At 46.0% G+C, this 14,552-nt stretch overlaps 1 protein-coding gene across 3 annotated transcripts; it reads left to right on the forward strand.

Moving 5' to 3' along the window:
- Nucleotides 1-4,206: 4,206 nt before the first annotated feature.
- Nucleotides 4,207-13,008, forward strand: fgf18a (fibroblast growth factor 18a). Of its 3 annotated transcripts, none has more exons than XM_029512297.1 (5): nucleotides 4,207-5,471; nucleotides 8,959-8,998; nucleotides 9,144-9,324; nucleotides 10,981-11,087; nucleotides 11,226-13,008. In XM_029512297.1, the coding sequence occupies exons 1-5, from the start codon at nucleotides 5,440-5,442 to the stop codon at nucleotides 11,496-11,498; spliced, it is 633 nt and encodes a 210-aa protein (XP_029368157.1). In that variant the 5' UTR covers nucleotides 4,207-5,439; the 3' UTR covers nucleotides 11,499-13,008. The 3 variants fall into 3 exon arrangements, with proteins under 3 accessions (XP_029368157.1, XP_029368158.1, XP_029368159.1); XM_029512298.1 differs by having other exon boundaries at nucleotides 11,229-13,008; XM_029512299.1 differs by having other exon boundaries at nucleotides 9,147-9,324.
- Nucleotides 13,009-14,552: the final 1,544 nt, after the last annotated feature.

Here is a 14,552-nt window from a genome sequence, read left to right on the forward strand (position 1 = left end):
AACCAGACGCTGGCCTAACAATGGCAAACAGGATTGCACGAGTAATTATTCTGACACAAGTCCAACACAGCATCAAACTCTTCCAACATGAAAGTGTCAAAGTAAAGTTATTCCAGTGCTTCAGCTGGGCTATGTATAGCGACAACAGCTGCACTAGATTCCAGGACGGAGGAGAGTAACCGTTCATATTCACTGGATTAATCTTACTAAGCGGGAGAAGGGAGCAGGCTGTGCACCACCAACATCGCTCCTAATAAAAACAATATTTTGCTTTTCTCTTCATCTCACTTTTCACTTGAGCTCACTATCGCACAATCGGCTCCTCCACTAATTAATTCCTGCTCTTACTTGGTTGCAGCTGTTGATTCTCTCATCTCATGGACAAGTGGCGAACAGGTTCTCATTTCAAAGCCCTGCACACTGTACGCATTCCTTGACTTCACATGGGCCCCTCTGTCATCAAAGGGCCTTTATTAAGTGTCTCATACATTTACACATTGGGGAACAGTTTAAACTTGGCCCGTGATTAACAGACTAGCGATATCTATCCCAGAAACCAATGTTAGGCTGACATCTCAACATCTGATGTGAAGTTTAAAGTCCATGTCTGCAGGTATTAATCAAAGCCACAATCCCCTATCTCCCCCAGAGATCACACATATACACAGCCTGGCTCCCCCCATCTAAACATCATGAAGCCCATGGCTTATAGACAAAGCTAATTGGACACAACCCACTTCACTTGACACATCTGAAAACCCCGAAATGTGCACAGTGTGTCACCAGGATGATGGATTGCATTTACACTGTTGAAAGTTTTCAACGTATCCAACACTTTTTAGAGTACACTGCAGGGTGGTTGCCAACTTGTGTTTGACTACAACCAAACCAAGGAGTGTCTGCACTTGAATCTTCACTCACAACTGTCATAATGAGTCAACAACTGGCCCATGGCTCAAAACACTCTGAGCTCTGCATTAGGTTCCACTCCAGTCATCCATATCATAGAGTCCAGCACACATGCCTCTCCTCTGTGATGACCTTGGGGTCAAGCCAAAATGCCCTCATATAATGAGAGTGCTGTTTGGGGATTTGTTGGACTGTGATAGAAAAAGGGCAAGCACACGCAATGCACCCTGGGTCTTTGTCTGGGTGCTGACGGTATTGACAGGCACTGATCGATGTTAATTGCTAGACAGAATGGCCATATTGACCAGGCTCCCTGGATGAAGAAGCCTGCAGGCCCAGTCAAAGAGAGAGGTAGAGAGAGCACAGAGAGAAAGCTACTGGGCCTGGACCTACGGGAGCTACACACACATATACGAGTGCTCGCACACACACACACACACACACACACACACGGCTCTCATTCACTTTAATGAGTGGAGAGAGCAACACAAAGGCATAACGTCCATCAATGCCAAGTCTATTCAACACAACAGAGGGTATATGCAAAAAATATGTTTCCTGTTGTGTGCCGCTTTGTGTGTATGAATGTGTGCATGTGAGCTTATATGAATATCAAGTTTAAAAGTTGGTCTGCGTGAAAGTAAGATGGTGTCTGTGCATGAGGAAACAGGAAAGGGACATCCATGTATGTATGTGAGGATGTGTGTGTGCATGCAAACTTGTGTGTGTGTGTGTGCGCTAGCCAAGGATCAATAAGCCGGAGCTGCAGAGGCAAAGACATGGGCAATCAATATGCTAGCTGCAAACAGAGGGAGGGACAGAGTGAGCAGATAAAAAACAGCCAGGGAGATTAAAGAGACAGATAGGGAGGACAGAAAATGTATGAGAGAAAGAGTGATGTGACAGAAGGAGAGGGGGAGAGAGGAAAGGGCCTGGTTTGTTTTATCTCAATTTTTCTTTACTTGATCTTGCTTTGAGGTGAGTGTAAGGGTAAATGCTTATCGTTTCTTTCTCATCTCAGTTGCATCTAATCCTGTCTTTTTTCAGATACAAACACCTGCTGATCATTTATCCATCATCCGCGTGATGGGCACAGCATGTAGCGGCTGACACTGTAAGCAGTCTGACGATGAGGAAAATCTGATTACTTACTGCAGGTATGGCCTTCAAGCTTTCATTTGTCTTTTGTTTTCTTTTTGAATTTCAACTTCAAGCTCAGGGCATACCCGGATGAATCTCTGTGTAAACTTATGGGCTGACAATGGGAAGTAAGATCATCTCAGGATGCTGCTACCTACTCTGCTACTGTTAAAACCAGTGCGTCCTGTATGTGATTGGAGTTGGGCTCTTCTGCCTTTTACTTCACACTCCATTGCCATTATACCAAGAAGTGTTGGAGTCCCTGCTCTGAACCCTTCCATCTGGGCTTAAGAGTACCAGACAGGCCCATACCTCACCACCAGAATGTGGTTCAAATCCCTCTCCACAACATTTACACTTGTGTCCCTTGCAGCGGTGTGGTGAGCAGTGAAAAAGCACCCAGACACAGGTGCAAAGACAGAGAGAGCCAGTAGTAGGAAAGAAGGCCAGGGGCTTGTCTATGGAGCATGACTGGAAAGGCATTCAACCACGGTACTTTATCCAGCCCATACGAGTGAGAGTGTGTGTGTGTGTGTGTGTGTGTGTGTGTGTGTGTGTGTGTGTGTGTGTGTGTGTGTGTGTGTGTGTGTGTGTGATTTGAAAGTACAATGCTGAAAAGAATAAGCCCACATTTGGAGCCAAGATAACTGTCCCTGATGTATGAGGCCAACCCCCTCCCACCTCTATTACACACACACACACACACACACGCTCAATTTTACTCTTTCCTTCAATTCTTTTTCTTCTTTTTCTCTCTGCTCATTTGTGTGTGTGTGTGTGTGTGTGTGTGTGTGAGTGAATGAAAGGTATGGCAGGAGTGTTGTGTTGGCTTGGCTGACCGTCTGCGGTTGTGCGGCGGTGAGAGGGAGTTTTGGGAGCGCAGAGCGGGCGTTGCTGCCGAAATCCCTGAGAAATGTTCGTTTTGGATCCGTGTCTGTGCTTACATACCGCCCTCCCGACTGTCTCTCGTTCTCCGTTTCATTTTCCCTCTTAAGGTTTAACTCAAAAGTTATGAAATGGGGAGTCAAAATACATCACTTGAAAGCGCGGAGACTCTGAAGGGTGTGTGAGAGAGAGCTGCCCTCCACCCTCCGACCTGACTCCGGGGCCACCGAGCTGCGGGGGGGGGGGGGGGGGGGTTATCTTCAGGGGAGATACTGGAGGGCAAGCAGTCCGCCATTAAGGCTTTAAGACAGATGTCCACTCCACTGGGACAGGTGTCTTTGGTTCATAAAGATGTTAAGAAATGGCCGTTTATTTTTTTCGTTTTGCATCTGTGACACTGTCAACCAGACTCTTTGAAGAGCCTAATTCATTTGCCCTGTCATGTAGCTTACAATAACTTTCTCTGGAAACATGTGAATTCCTTCCGATACCATGACATCACTCAAATTGTTTCCAATGCGTTTTACTTGTTTGTAGAATTTCCATAAACAAATATTAGTTGAAACAAGACAGGAAAACGCTGATAGTAGTCCAAAAGAAAATTGCCCGTTTCTGGAAAATGATAGAAACAAGTTGCTTTGCGTTGTAAACAAGTGAAATTATCTCACCTCATTAACAGATGTTTTTCACATAGAACGGAACACTTGTTAAAATGGATATTTTTGCAGTGTAAGTTTGGTCGGCATCGCATAGCGACTGACTAATCCCATTTTGATCCAATAAGTGTGCATGTGCGTGTGTGTGAGGGAGAGAGAGGAGAGAGAGAGGGGTGGGAAGGAGTGAGGAGAGGAGGGAGGGAGGATTGATCCGCGTCTGTTGAGGTCTTGTTCTGGTTTTTCTTGGAGTGAGGTCTGTGCCTGCCGACGCGCCTCTCCTGTGCAGCCCCCTCTCAAGAAGAGCTTTTAATGGAAGGAAACCTTGGAATTTTTGAAAGGGAGCAGGATATGCATAATACCAGCGAAGTGGATAACAACGCACGGCTGGGCTCTTCTTGCAAGCTCTCTTGTCTTTTCTCCCCTGGTGTCTGAATGAAAGAGAGAGGCAGAGTCAAGGGGAAGGGAACGGTGCAGGTTCTGGAATGAGAGTCGATCTGTCAGTGTGATTTTTTTTTTTTTTTTTTTTTTTTTTGGGTAAACACTTTTCCAGTGCGCCCGCTTTAACTTTTTATTCCTCCAGAAACTGGCGAAGTCGACTCCTTTCCTTTTGCACCGCGGACTTTCTGCGGACTGTTTTTCTCGGAACGAAGAGACTTTCGTACCCCCCCCCCCACCACCACCACCACCCTCCTCCTCCTCCCTCCCTCCCCCTCTTCTCAGTAACTGCTTAAACTTTCTACGTTTAAAAAAATAAATAAAAAGATCAGATTGCATTTCCCCCCTTCAAACATTTTGGAGGTGATGTCATCGTGCTGTGTTTTGGCTGGTATTGTGTCGAGAAGGCGCAGGGAGGACTGCTGCAGCCAGGAGGTAACCAGCGGCTGAGGCGGAGAGGGGAAGTCCGACAATCAGGTGCAAAGTGCGGCTGTCATTTCCTCGCCGTGTCGCGGGTGGCTGACTCCGCCACCCAGTCACAGCTGTTCCCATCCTCTCCGGCTACCCCTCCCTCTCTCGTCTTTCTTTCCCTTTATATCCCCTCCCATTCTCATTCAGCACTCTCCATATACCTGGACCTATCCGGGATCTTATCACTCACTGTTGGTACCTGAGCCGCAGGTCCGTTGAGCCAAGGCGGGGAAGCCGACATGACCGAGGCCGCCCTGCATTACCCTGCGCCCGCAGAGCCCCCGTCTCCAGCCCGCAGTCAGCTCCATCAGCCAGCCCAGGTACTCCCCCGCCATCAGCTCCTGACCCCGCTCTGCTGGGACTGAACCTGCCTGTCGGGCACTGTCTTTTTCTCACCCCACCGACTACAGAATCCATTTTTTGGAGACCAGGAGCTCGCTGTTCCGCTCAACCATTACGCATTGGATTACGCAGAAGATTACGCACGTACAGCTGCTGTCCGCGGGGCCAAGCGTCCATTTGAGAGTCAACAAGCTCAATTGGAGTTGGTTATCTCTGACGCGTGAGCGCGCTTTCACCTGTTCCCTTCCTTGTCTAGAGCGCGCAGTGTTTAAAGCCCTAACCCCTCCTTGCCCCCACCCCCCACCCCCACCCCCGCCTTTCAGTGTCTCCACCAACAGCTGTTAGAGGTTGCCCGCCGGTCACAGTGGCACACTTACCCCGGCCTCACACCCCGTCTTACCCGAGCCCGTACATTTCCCCAGACCGGTGGATCCGGGGCACGCCGCCGCCGATGCCAACGGGAGTGTCCGCTGACTCTTTGACTCTGCTCAACATCCAGCGGATTCAAAACACACGGCGGCTCACTCTGGACTGTCGGACTGGCTCAGATCGAGCGCGGAGACTGTCTCTGGGCCAAATTCCATAGTGGAGGGGGGAAGCAATGTGGTCCCTTCTTTCCACGCTGACCGTCTTGTAAGTGACTTTTACCACTTATCGTGTCTTCTTTTCTTCATGCACTCCCGTTCTGTCTCTTTCCTCAGCTGTTAAAACTAGTTTAATGACGGAACTGTCTACAGAAGAAGATGATGGAAAGGTCGTAGTGTGAAACGATTACATCACTCCTGATCATTCCCTACAGAGGACATACCACTGAACGTCCCTGTTTGATTGGCTGACAGTTCAAGGTCACTGGGTCAGAGTCAGGGCCATGCTACTCATAAAACCTGTCATAAATATCTCCATCACCATCTGTACTTACCTCAGGGATGGCCATGCTGGCCCAGCAAAGGCCATTTTCCCGTTGCCAAGAAAATGCATTTTTTTTTTCCTATTGAAAATATTTCAGAAGTTGAGTCAAATAACACCAGCTTTATCTAGTGGGATAGGAAAATGATAAAGTGCCAAGAGTGAATCTAAGGGAGGAGGATACAGGCTCCGGGGGTTTGAGTTTGCCCGTTCGAGGTGTGTCTTGTTAAAAGCCAAGGGATTTATTTTTCTTTCTTTGTGTCGGCTGTACTTTTCCCAGATGGCAGTCATCTCCAGATACTTCTCATTCCTCAGACAACCTGGACAGGGTGTGTGCTGCTGCTGCTGCTGCTGCCGCTGCTGCTGTTGGTGTCTGCCTGGCTTTCTCTTGCTGCCTGTGTGTCTTTCACACTCTCTCCACTTACTCACCTAACTGCCTTCATCTGTCTTCTTGTCTTGCCTATACCCTTTTTCCACAGATACTTGCTGAGATAAAAAGTATGGATTAATAACTGATGAATGATGGCGCCCCTGGCAGTATCTGAGAGGGAGCAGTCTTACTGTTTAGTCTGCTGGTTTTAGTTAAGCTCTACCAGAGCCAATCATCTCTCATTCATTTCTGTCTTGCCTATCAGTTTTACCACAGCCACATTTCTTCGTTTGCACGTTTTACCCAACTCCATCAGAAGTTTTTTTTTAACCTGTGAGCAAAGCCCAGGGCCTTTTGCCACAACAACCTGTTTCTGCTTCTTTTCTGAAGCCGCAGCTTAATGTCGAGGTCTTCCCCATCTCTAACCATTGCTCCAACAGAGGCACTATTACTGCTGAGCCCACTCACACACCCTATAGCCTGACCGCTATTCTTCACCAAGGCCCACTGTGGAACATCTGAAACTCTTGCATCGTGCCGAAGCCCACTGCTCCAGTAATGGCCTACCACGCTAACCACTGCTACACACAGCTGAAACCGCTGCTCTGTGCAAAGTCCCACCAGGCCAACCGCTCTCACTCCACGGTGGTGCCTAGTTCTCGGTTCTGAGGCCTGCTAGTCTAACCGCAGCCTCCATATGGTCGTTCTGCTGGGACGCAGGTTTATGATGTCAGACGCTTGCTTGTTTTGGCAGCCGACCAAGGCGCACCGGGCTTTCCCTCTCTCCATACCTCCTTCTGTCTTTACTCGCCCCGACTTTTACTCTACGTGCTCCTATTCTCTCATTTTCTCATCCCTCCCCCGCTCCCTGGCCGATCCTGTCTCCCGCTTTCCTCTCTCCTTCTCTTTCTCTGTGTGGCTGGCATAATATGGAGTGTCGGTGGTTTTTGTGGGAGCGGGGAATCCAGTGCGGAGGCACTTTTCCTGCAGTGTCCTCGGCGGCAGTGCAGCCGTGATGTTTTAACAGCTGAGAGTCCTCTCTATGCACAGGCGCTCAGGTTTTTTCGGCTGCGCAGGCAAAATGTGAGGGCCAACACTTTACTGCATTGCCCAGGATGTCTGCATCTATTAGAAGGACTGAGGGGCCAACACATCAGCTATGGGAAAGAAATGCTGTGAAAGAGGAGGGAGAGGAGAAAGGAAACAAAAGCTTGTGATGTTATATATGTGTGTGTGTGTGAGAGAGAGAGAGAAAGAGAGAGACTCAGGAAGCAGTGACATATGTGCATGAATTGAACCCCCTTCCTCCTACTTCCCATTATTTATCTTTTTGTCTACTTCTCACACCAGACCACACTCTGTGGTTACACCACTGTCTCTCATTTTGCCACTTTTTCTTATCCTTTCTTTGAAATGTAACCAAAGTCATTTCTGAGCATCTTTCCTGCGTCTGTCTCACATCTGCACATCTGCACTTTCTTTCTGATTTTATCGCCCACCTCTTAGATTCACTGTCAGCCCTTTCTGGCTTAATCTCCTCCTCTGTTTATTCTTATTTCACCTTCCTCTGTCCTGCTTTCTCCTGAGCTCTTTGTGCACCCCTCAGTCTACCTCTCTCGCTATCTCTCTCAGCAGCGTGTATGTCTTTGCTTTGGCCCAGCTGTCAGCTGCCTGCTCCTCCTGTACACACACATACACACACCCTTCACACATCTACACATCTGTGTGCATGCCCATGACAGTGTGGAGGAGTCTCCTGCCAACCCCAAACATAAAGGAAGCTGGGAGCCAGGGAACGATAGGCGAAAGATAGAGTGGACAGAGAGGGAGAGATAAAGTAGAGGAGAGAGGGAGGACAACAACATAGAGAAAGACAGCGGAGTAGAGTGAGGGAAGAGGCATGCAGGGAGATAGCAAAAGATGAGGTGGGGAAAGACAAAATTCATAGAATTGCTTTTCAGCCCACACACTTGGTTCTGAACTTCATCAAGTCCTCAGACACTAATTCAGAACAGTTCATGGACTGCCAGAGTAGACTTTGCGTAACACAATCACTCCCTTACTAAAGTTGTAAATAACATTAGATATATCCAAGGTCAAGGTCTGAACTTAAATTAAGCAATGTGATAATGCACGAAGAATTGCTTTTCTAACTGTAACCAGCTGTTTTGATTTAAAAAAAAAAAAAAAAAAATTCAAAATTTTCAGATAGTCAGAGGGAAGAAATTCAGAAAAATTATTATTTTAATATGGACAATGGACATTATATCCTCCAAGTACATCATCATGATTTCTCCTCAGCTCCATAATCATTCCTCCATAAATCATCTTTCCACACATTATGTTCTCACTTATTCATAGCATCGCTAAATGTAACCGCAGTCCGGCATGCTCCAAAGCCACATCACAGCAGAGTGTACACCTGTAGTCCAGCCCAGCTGTCTACATACACACAGCAGCCAAATAAGCCAGCCGTTTCCCTTAGATGTCCAAACCAAAACATGTTCTAGTTGTCTCGGCATGTTTGCCACTTTGCCACGGTCCAATCAGGTCATTTGGAGGCCAGATTTTGGTGTGGCGAAAGTCATGGACGGGTCAGAAAGTAGGTTTGGACAGAGGACTTGTAGTGTTACTATAAACAGTGCTATGGGTGTTGTCTGTCTGCATAGGGAATTGCCAGCCGCACAACCAACAGTGTGAATAATCACCCAATAAGGAAAAGAGACGTTGAACAGAAAGAATGGCAGAGAAGAAAGAGATGGAAACAATGGTGTCAAGCCTTACTCTTCCAGAATTCAATGTTGCTTACATATTTCTAAACTCATCTGTTTCTACTTTTTCCAGATGTATCCAGATGTTGCTGGTGATGTGCAATCCATTACAGGTTAGAATGTGCATGCATGACAAAGAGTGATTCCAAGACGAGTTGAACATAGGCAGTACATGCAGTTTTTTTTTTTTTGAGCCTGTTCATGACTTGTATCTTTGTGTGTGCCAACATCTGGGTGTGTTATTGCATGTGCTCCCAGCAGGTACTTGGCGTGGATGGAGTAAACTTCAGTGTGCATGTGGAGAACCAGACACAGGTGCGAGACACCATGAGTCGGCGACACCACCGAGTCTACCAACTCTACAGCCGCACCAGCGGCAAACATGTCCAAGTGCTGGGGCGCAGAATCAGTGCCCGAGGCGAGGATGGAGACAAATATGGTAAGACACACACAGTACAACACAGGCAAGCACTTGGGCGAATGCGCTTTTGCACAATGAGAGAGATGCTTCCTTGCACAAACACGCACAGCTGCAAGTACAAAGATGTAAAGGTTGACCAAGTGAGTGCATGAGTGGATACAGAATGCAACTGTGCAGGCACGCTCACAAAAGCGCACACACATGCCTCCCCAGGCTTTGGGAAAGGGGCAGTGGAGCTTGTCTTGGGAGTACAAAGACCTCATCGACTGGCTGCTGACTCAATGATTCACGAGAGAGCAAAAGAAAGAGAGAGCAAGAGAAGGTGTTAGTAGAAAAAAAAAAACCTGTGAGTTAGAGGGAGAAGCCTAGCAGGTAGAGTGTTGGACCTAGTGATAGAAACTCATCTCCTTCATCGATCCCTCCATTGATTTCTCATCCTCCCTGTTGTCTCCTCTGGATTTAAAACAGCAGGCTTCCTCTCTCTCCCCTCCTGTCCATCCCCCTCTCCCTCCCCCTTCTTGCCACCTTCTCCATCTGTAATGATGTTTAACCCATTCTTAAACCACACAAAGAATCAATGGTTAAAAGAAAGCCAAGCCGTGAAGCTAGAGTTAATATTTCTGCACCTATCCCAGTGGTGGCTCATATCGCTCACCCAGTCCATTAAAAAACAACAACAACAACAAAAAGAAACATATCAAGTTGGTCTTCACACCGCTTCAAGCATCAGATGGGATCATAGATGTTAGATGTTTTTAAAAAAATATCTCCAGAAAAAGATAAAATGTTTCCCCAAAAAAGTGACCATATGTAGCAAAGAGGGCAGCTAAGAGCAGGGAGAGCAGAGATAAAGCAAAGAAGGGGCGGATGCATGAAGGTATAAATATGAAGCAGAAAAACAGAAGGGAGACGAGAAGAGAGTTGGGGGAAGAGAGCGGAAGAGGGCAAGAGGGAGGGAGGTATTGATTTCTCTTGACCCCTTTGTTGACTAAGGTCATGTAGGAACCATTTTAGGGATTTATTTTTAAACAGGCACATGCGCTGTCTGAAGATGTGCTGCTTGTAAAGCAGTATAGCCTGGAAGGATGAGCACACGTATGCTCCAGCGCGCGCGCACACACACACACACACACAGAGCAGTGTACGCTCCTTAAAACTACAGCATCAGAGCCACACAGCCTGAGCGTTCTCCCACTTCTCTTGGCTTACTGTGCTCCGTCTACTCATGGCTGTTATCTTTTTTACGAGGCCAATTTGTGGCCAGCAGCCTCACATCCACGTGTGTGACTGGGCTTATCTGACAACCATCTGTCCAGCCAGAGACATTTACATCTGTCTGTGATTTATAAGAACATTTAATAGCAACTATGAATCCGAAAACTGTTATTCAATGGGAATGCCTTATCTGGTTTAAAGCCAAATCTGATTTAATGGTGGCTGGTAATCTGTGCAATTAGGGTTACCCTACTTGGCACTCTGTTAGTGCTGTGTAAAAACTTATGCTTGGATGGTGAAACTAAATGATCTCTAAACCTTTCTTGGGTTACGGTGATCTTTCTACATTTAATACCTCTGTGGTACAGCCTTGAAGTTCCTTAAACACAAAATACTGTGGTTTTCTTGGTTGCTTTTGGCTCTAATGTCTGTCTGTTTCTCTCTTTGTCCCTTCACAAGCCCAGCTCGTAGTGGAGGCCGATACCTTTGGTAGCCAGGTGAGGATCCGTGGCAAAGAAACCAATTTCTACCTGTGCATGAACCGCCGTGGCAAGCTGGTAGGAAAGGTGAGAGTTCTGGTTTCTAGAGAGTTGTTCATCGAAGGAGTCTTTTAATCTTACAATTTCCTGACCAGCCTCTCTTTGTTTCTCTCCATCTGTGAATGTGTGTGCGTGTGGCTCCTTGTTGTTTCTCTGCTCTCTCAGAAGGCCAGTAATCGAAGCGCTGACTGTGTCTTTGTGGAAAAGGTTCTGGAAAACCACTACACAGCTCTGATGTCAGCGCGCTACACCGGTTGGTATGTGGGCTTTACTAAAAGAGGTCGCCCTCGCCGTGGCCCCCACACACTCCCCAACCAGCAGGATGTGCACTTCATGAAACGCTTTCCGCCTGGGGAGCAGCCTGACCTCACCACCCCCTTTCGCTTCACCACCGTCAGTAAGCGAGGCAAGAGGGTGCGTGCTACTGGGCCCCGCTAGTAGTGGCTAACGCTAGCACCCACAGTCTTGTCATCTAAAGCCTTGACTTGAGCCTGGCAATGGCTAACCCAGTCATCCCTTCTGTCAGACGTGACCGAACTCCTCCCTTTCATGGGGAAAACATTGACCAGAAACTTGAATCATTCATGGGGTTTATCTTTACACCAACTAATTTGCCACTACAGCCCCACAGTTAGTGAGTATTCCTCTCAGTTTTAGTTCCCTTACTGGACCAAGTGGACCATTACTGGTCCGTTGCTGGAATTTTCCCTTCATTGGCCAGCAATACTGACAGGAAAACCTGAAGGGCAGCCAGAGTCCCAGGCTCCACAAAGGCCTTTATTCCTCTTACCACAAAACCACATGGCCTTCATTTCTCCTGTTTTGGACCAGCTGGACACTGTCAAGTATGGGATTACAACTGGACCTTACAGAGAGAACAAGGGTGGGAAAGACTGATAAAACAAGAAGGTGGGTGCTTAGCCTGTGGATAAAGGGAAACAGGAAGAAGACGACAAGAAAAAATGACGGATTGTACAAAAGGGATGATGATCTGCACAGATCAAACGGACCAATAATGAACAGTTGACATGTGACGCACTTATTTGTCTCACTACATTGGTGGGAACCTGTGAGACTGTTGGCCGAATGGAAGGATGAATGAGGAGAATGAATGAGGGAATGATAGAGTGACTGACCTATTGAATAAATGCATGTTTGTAAGAAGAGTGTGTGTGTGTTTGTGTGTGTGAATGTACCAACAACCATGAGTGAAGCTGGATCACAATGGACTCTGGAAAGGGACCATGCAGTCCCTGCATGAACCCGTGACAACTCACCGCAGGGACTGAAGCTTTAGGAACTGGAATGTATAAAACCAAGCTGCACCAAATACAGACAGCCAATTACAGCAAACCAAACTAACGACCAACCAAAGACAACTGGAGATCTTCTTCATGAGTCCTCTCCGTGCCCTGCCCCCCTTCCTCCAAGGACATTACACCCTCGACGTATAGGTGCAGAGGGATGCGCATGGTGGGGACGGCACCTTCTTTATTAGCATTGCTATAGAAATGACCCAGGGGATGATGCTCCCGTGCGATACCGTGGATACAGAGTGCTGCTACCAGGACATTCAGTGGAACAAACCAAAGTCTCATGCATACACACAGGAGAAAAAATATTAAAGGGAACAATTTATTGAAAGGTATATATATTATATATATAAAAGAAGACAGAAACCCTAAATAAGCAATCTTACTATGATGGTTACTATAATTATTATGATAAAATTATTTCATTTATTTATTTCAGCTCTGTGTGCAGAAGTCTTTCTCGACTCAGTAAACCTTACAGAAACAAACTGTGTGTCCGAGCTTCCTCGCACTCATTTCTTTCAACAAGATCAGCGATAGATGTGGTTGGATTGGCTGATTAACAACAAACACAACAACAAAAAAAAAAAAAACAAAACAAAACAAGACTTTTCCTAATTCACAGTTGATTAAGCCATGCAAAAATGATCTACTAATGGGAAGGTTTGATTTTGATTTTCAATTCAATACTCTGAACTGAACCGCTTTTTCTAGATTGGTTGAACAAAATAAGGGACCTGAAGACATTGCTTTGGACTGAACATTTTTGTTGGGAAAAAAGAAACTGTCCATTCACAAATTTGGCAAACGTCAGAGAATACGTTATACACTGGACAATGCTTCGAATTAGTGCATAGGACTAATTTATAACAATATTCAGTTAGCAGAAATTTTGTATTTAATTGTTTGAGGTGTTTAATTCACTGGATTAAACAAAAATAGATGTTGCCCTCTAGTAATTTTTATTCATAGACTTATTCTAAGTTAAAAATATATTTCATTATGACGAATATCAATATTTTGTGAAATGTGAAATTACATTTACCACGATAGTTTCTATTCATATTGGCCATTCCCAATATGCACTTTTTGAAATTTTTTAATTACATTTTATATATGAAAAGACATATCAATAAAAAAATATGAAATTATTGAGTTTTGGCCACAACTTGCTTCAAAATGATTTGAAAATATATTTGAACAATTGAAAATATTCTCTGAGCAAGTATCAAAGCACACAAATACCAGACAACCACTTCTCTCTCTTCCTGTTAACCAGTATGAGAGTTACTTTGAAATTCTACATTTCCTACAACAGTTCAAACCTGGGAAATTTCTTCGAGCGGCAGATTTGTAATAGGGACAAGATGCAAGCATAAAGACCACGGAAGAATGATTTCTCAAGTTCTCTTAGTTCAGTGTCAGTTTGGCTTGAAGTAGTCACTGAAGCTGAAACCTCAGATATTAAATTACATGAAAAATAAAATTCTAAGGTGGGCCAGTATCACTCAGGGACTCCTTGAAATTGCATAAGTGCTGTTGAGCCCCAGCCGTCTCACATTATAATGATCAGCCATGAATATAAAGCATGAAGGTTCAGAGAGGACAGTGGAAGGGAAACATGCAGTAGTTAGATAGAGTTTCATAGCTGCTTCTCTTCTCATCTGTCCTGCTCTTATCCCGCCCCTTCCTTCCCTGTCCTAGCAGGAGGTCACTGAAGAGATGTCGCTGCCAAATGACCCAATCAGACACAAACAGCTGACTCAGGGGGAAAAAAGGGTTGAACCAGAGGATTCCTATTGCAAGGCAGCAAGAATCTGCTTCAGAGAGGGGGGGTCGTATAAAGAGGAGACAGCGGAGTGGGAGAGAAATGGGGTGGAGGTGGTGGGGTGAGCTGTTCATTTCTGGAACGTTGCTCCAGTTCCACTTCGGAATGATGGAAATATTCTGTGTAGCCAAACCCAGAGTGGAAGGTGTATGGTAATCATGTCGGTGAAGGAATGCCAAATATGTGCGTGAGAACTGAGCTGTGACCTGAGAGCTGCAGGAATTATGGGCCAAAATCCCACAGACCCAGAGGAAGCACACACACCCATATCCAACACATACACACATCATATACTAATCGTGCTCCACCAAGCACAAATCCATCCTATATAAATTATTCCCAGAATTTGAA

The sequence above is a fragment of the Echeneis naucrates genome, chromosome 10 (genome assembly GCF_900963305.1).
Source record: "Echeneis naucrates chromosome 10, fEcheNa1.1, whole genome shotgun sequence".
NCBI lineage: Eukaryota > Metazoa > Chordata > Actinopteri > Carangiformes > Echeneidae > Echeneis > Echeneis naucrates.

What these genes read in the sequence shown, in the direction of transcription:
- fgf18a (XM_029512297.1), top strand. Translation starts at nt 5,440, where the DNA reads ATGTGGTCCCTTCTTTCCACGCTGACCGTCTT. An exon ending in TGATGTGCAATCCATTACAG is followed by an intron (nt 8,999 to 9,143) that starts GTTAGAATGTGC and finishes ATGTGCTCCCAG; the next exon opens with CAGGTACTTGGCGTGGATGG. An exon ending in GTGGCAAGCTGGTAGGAAAG is followed by an intron (nt 11,088 to 11,225) that starts GTGAGAGTTCTG and finishes CTGCTCTCTCAG; the next exon opens with AAGGCCAGTAATCGAAGCGC.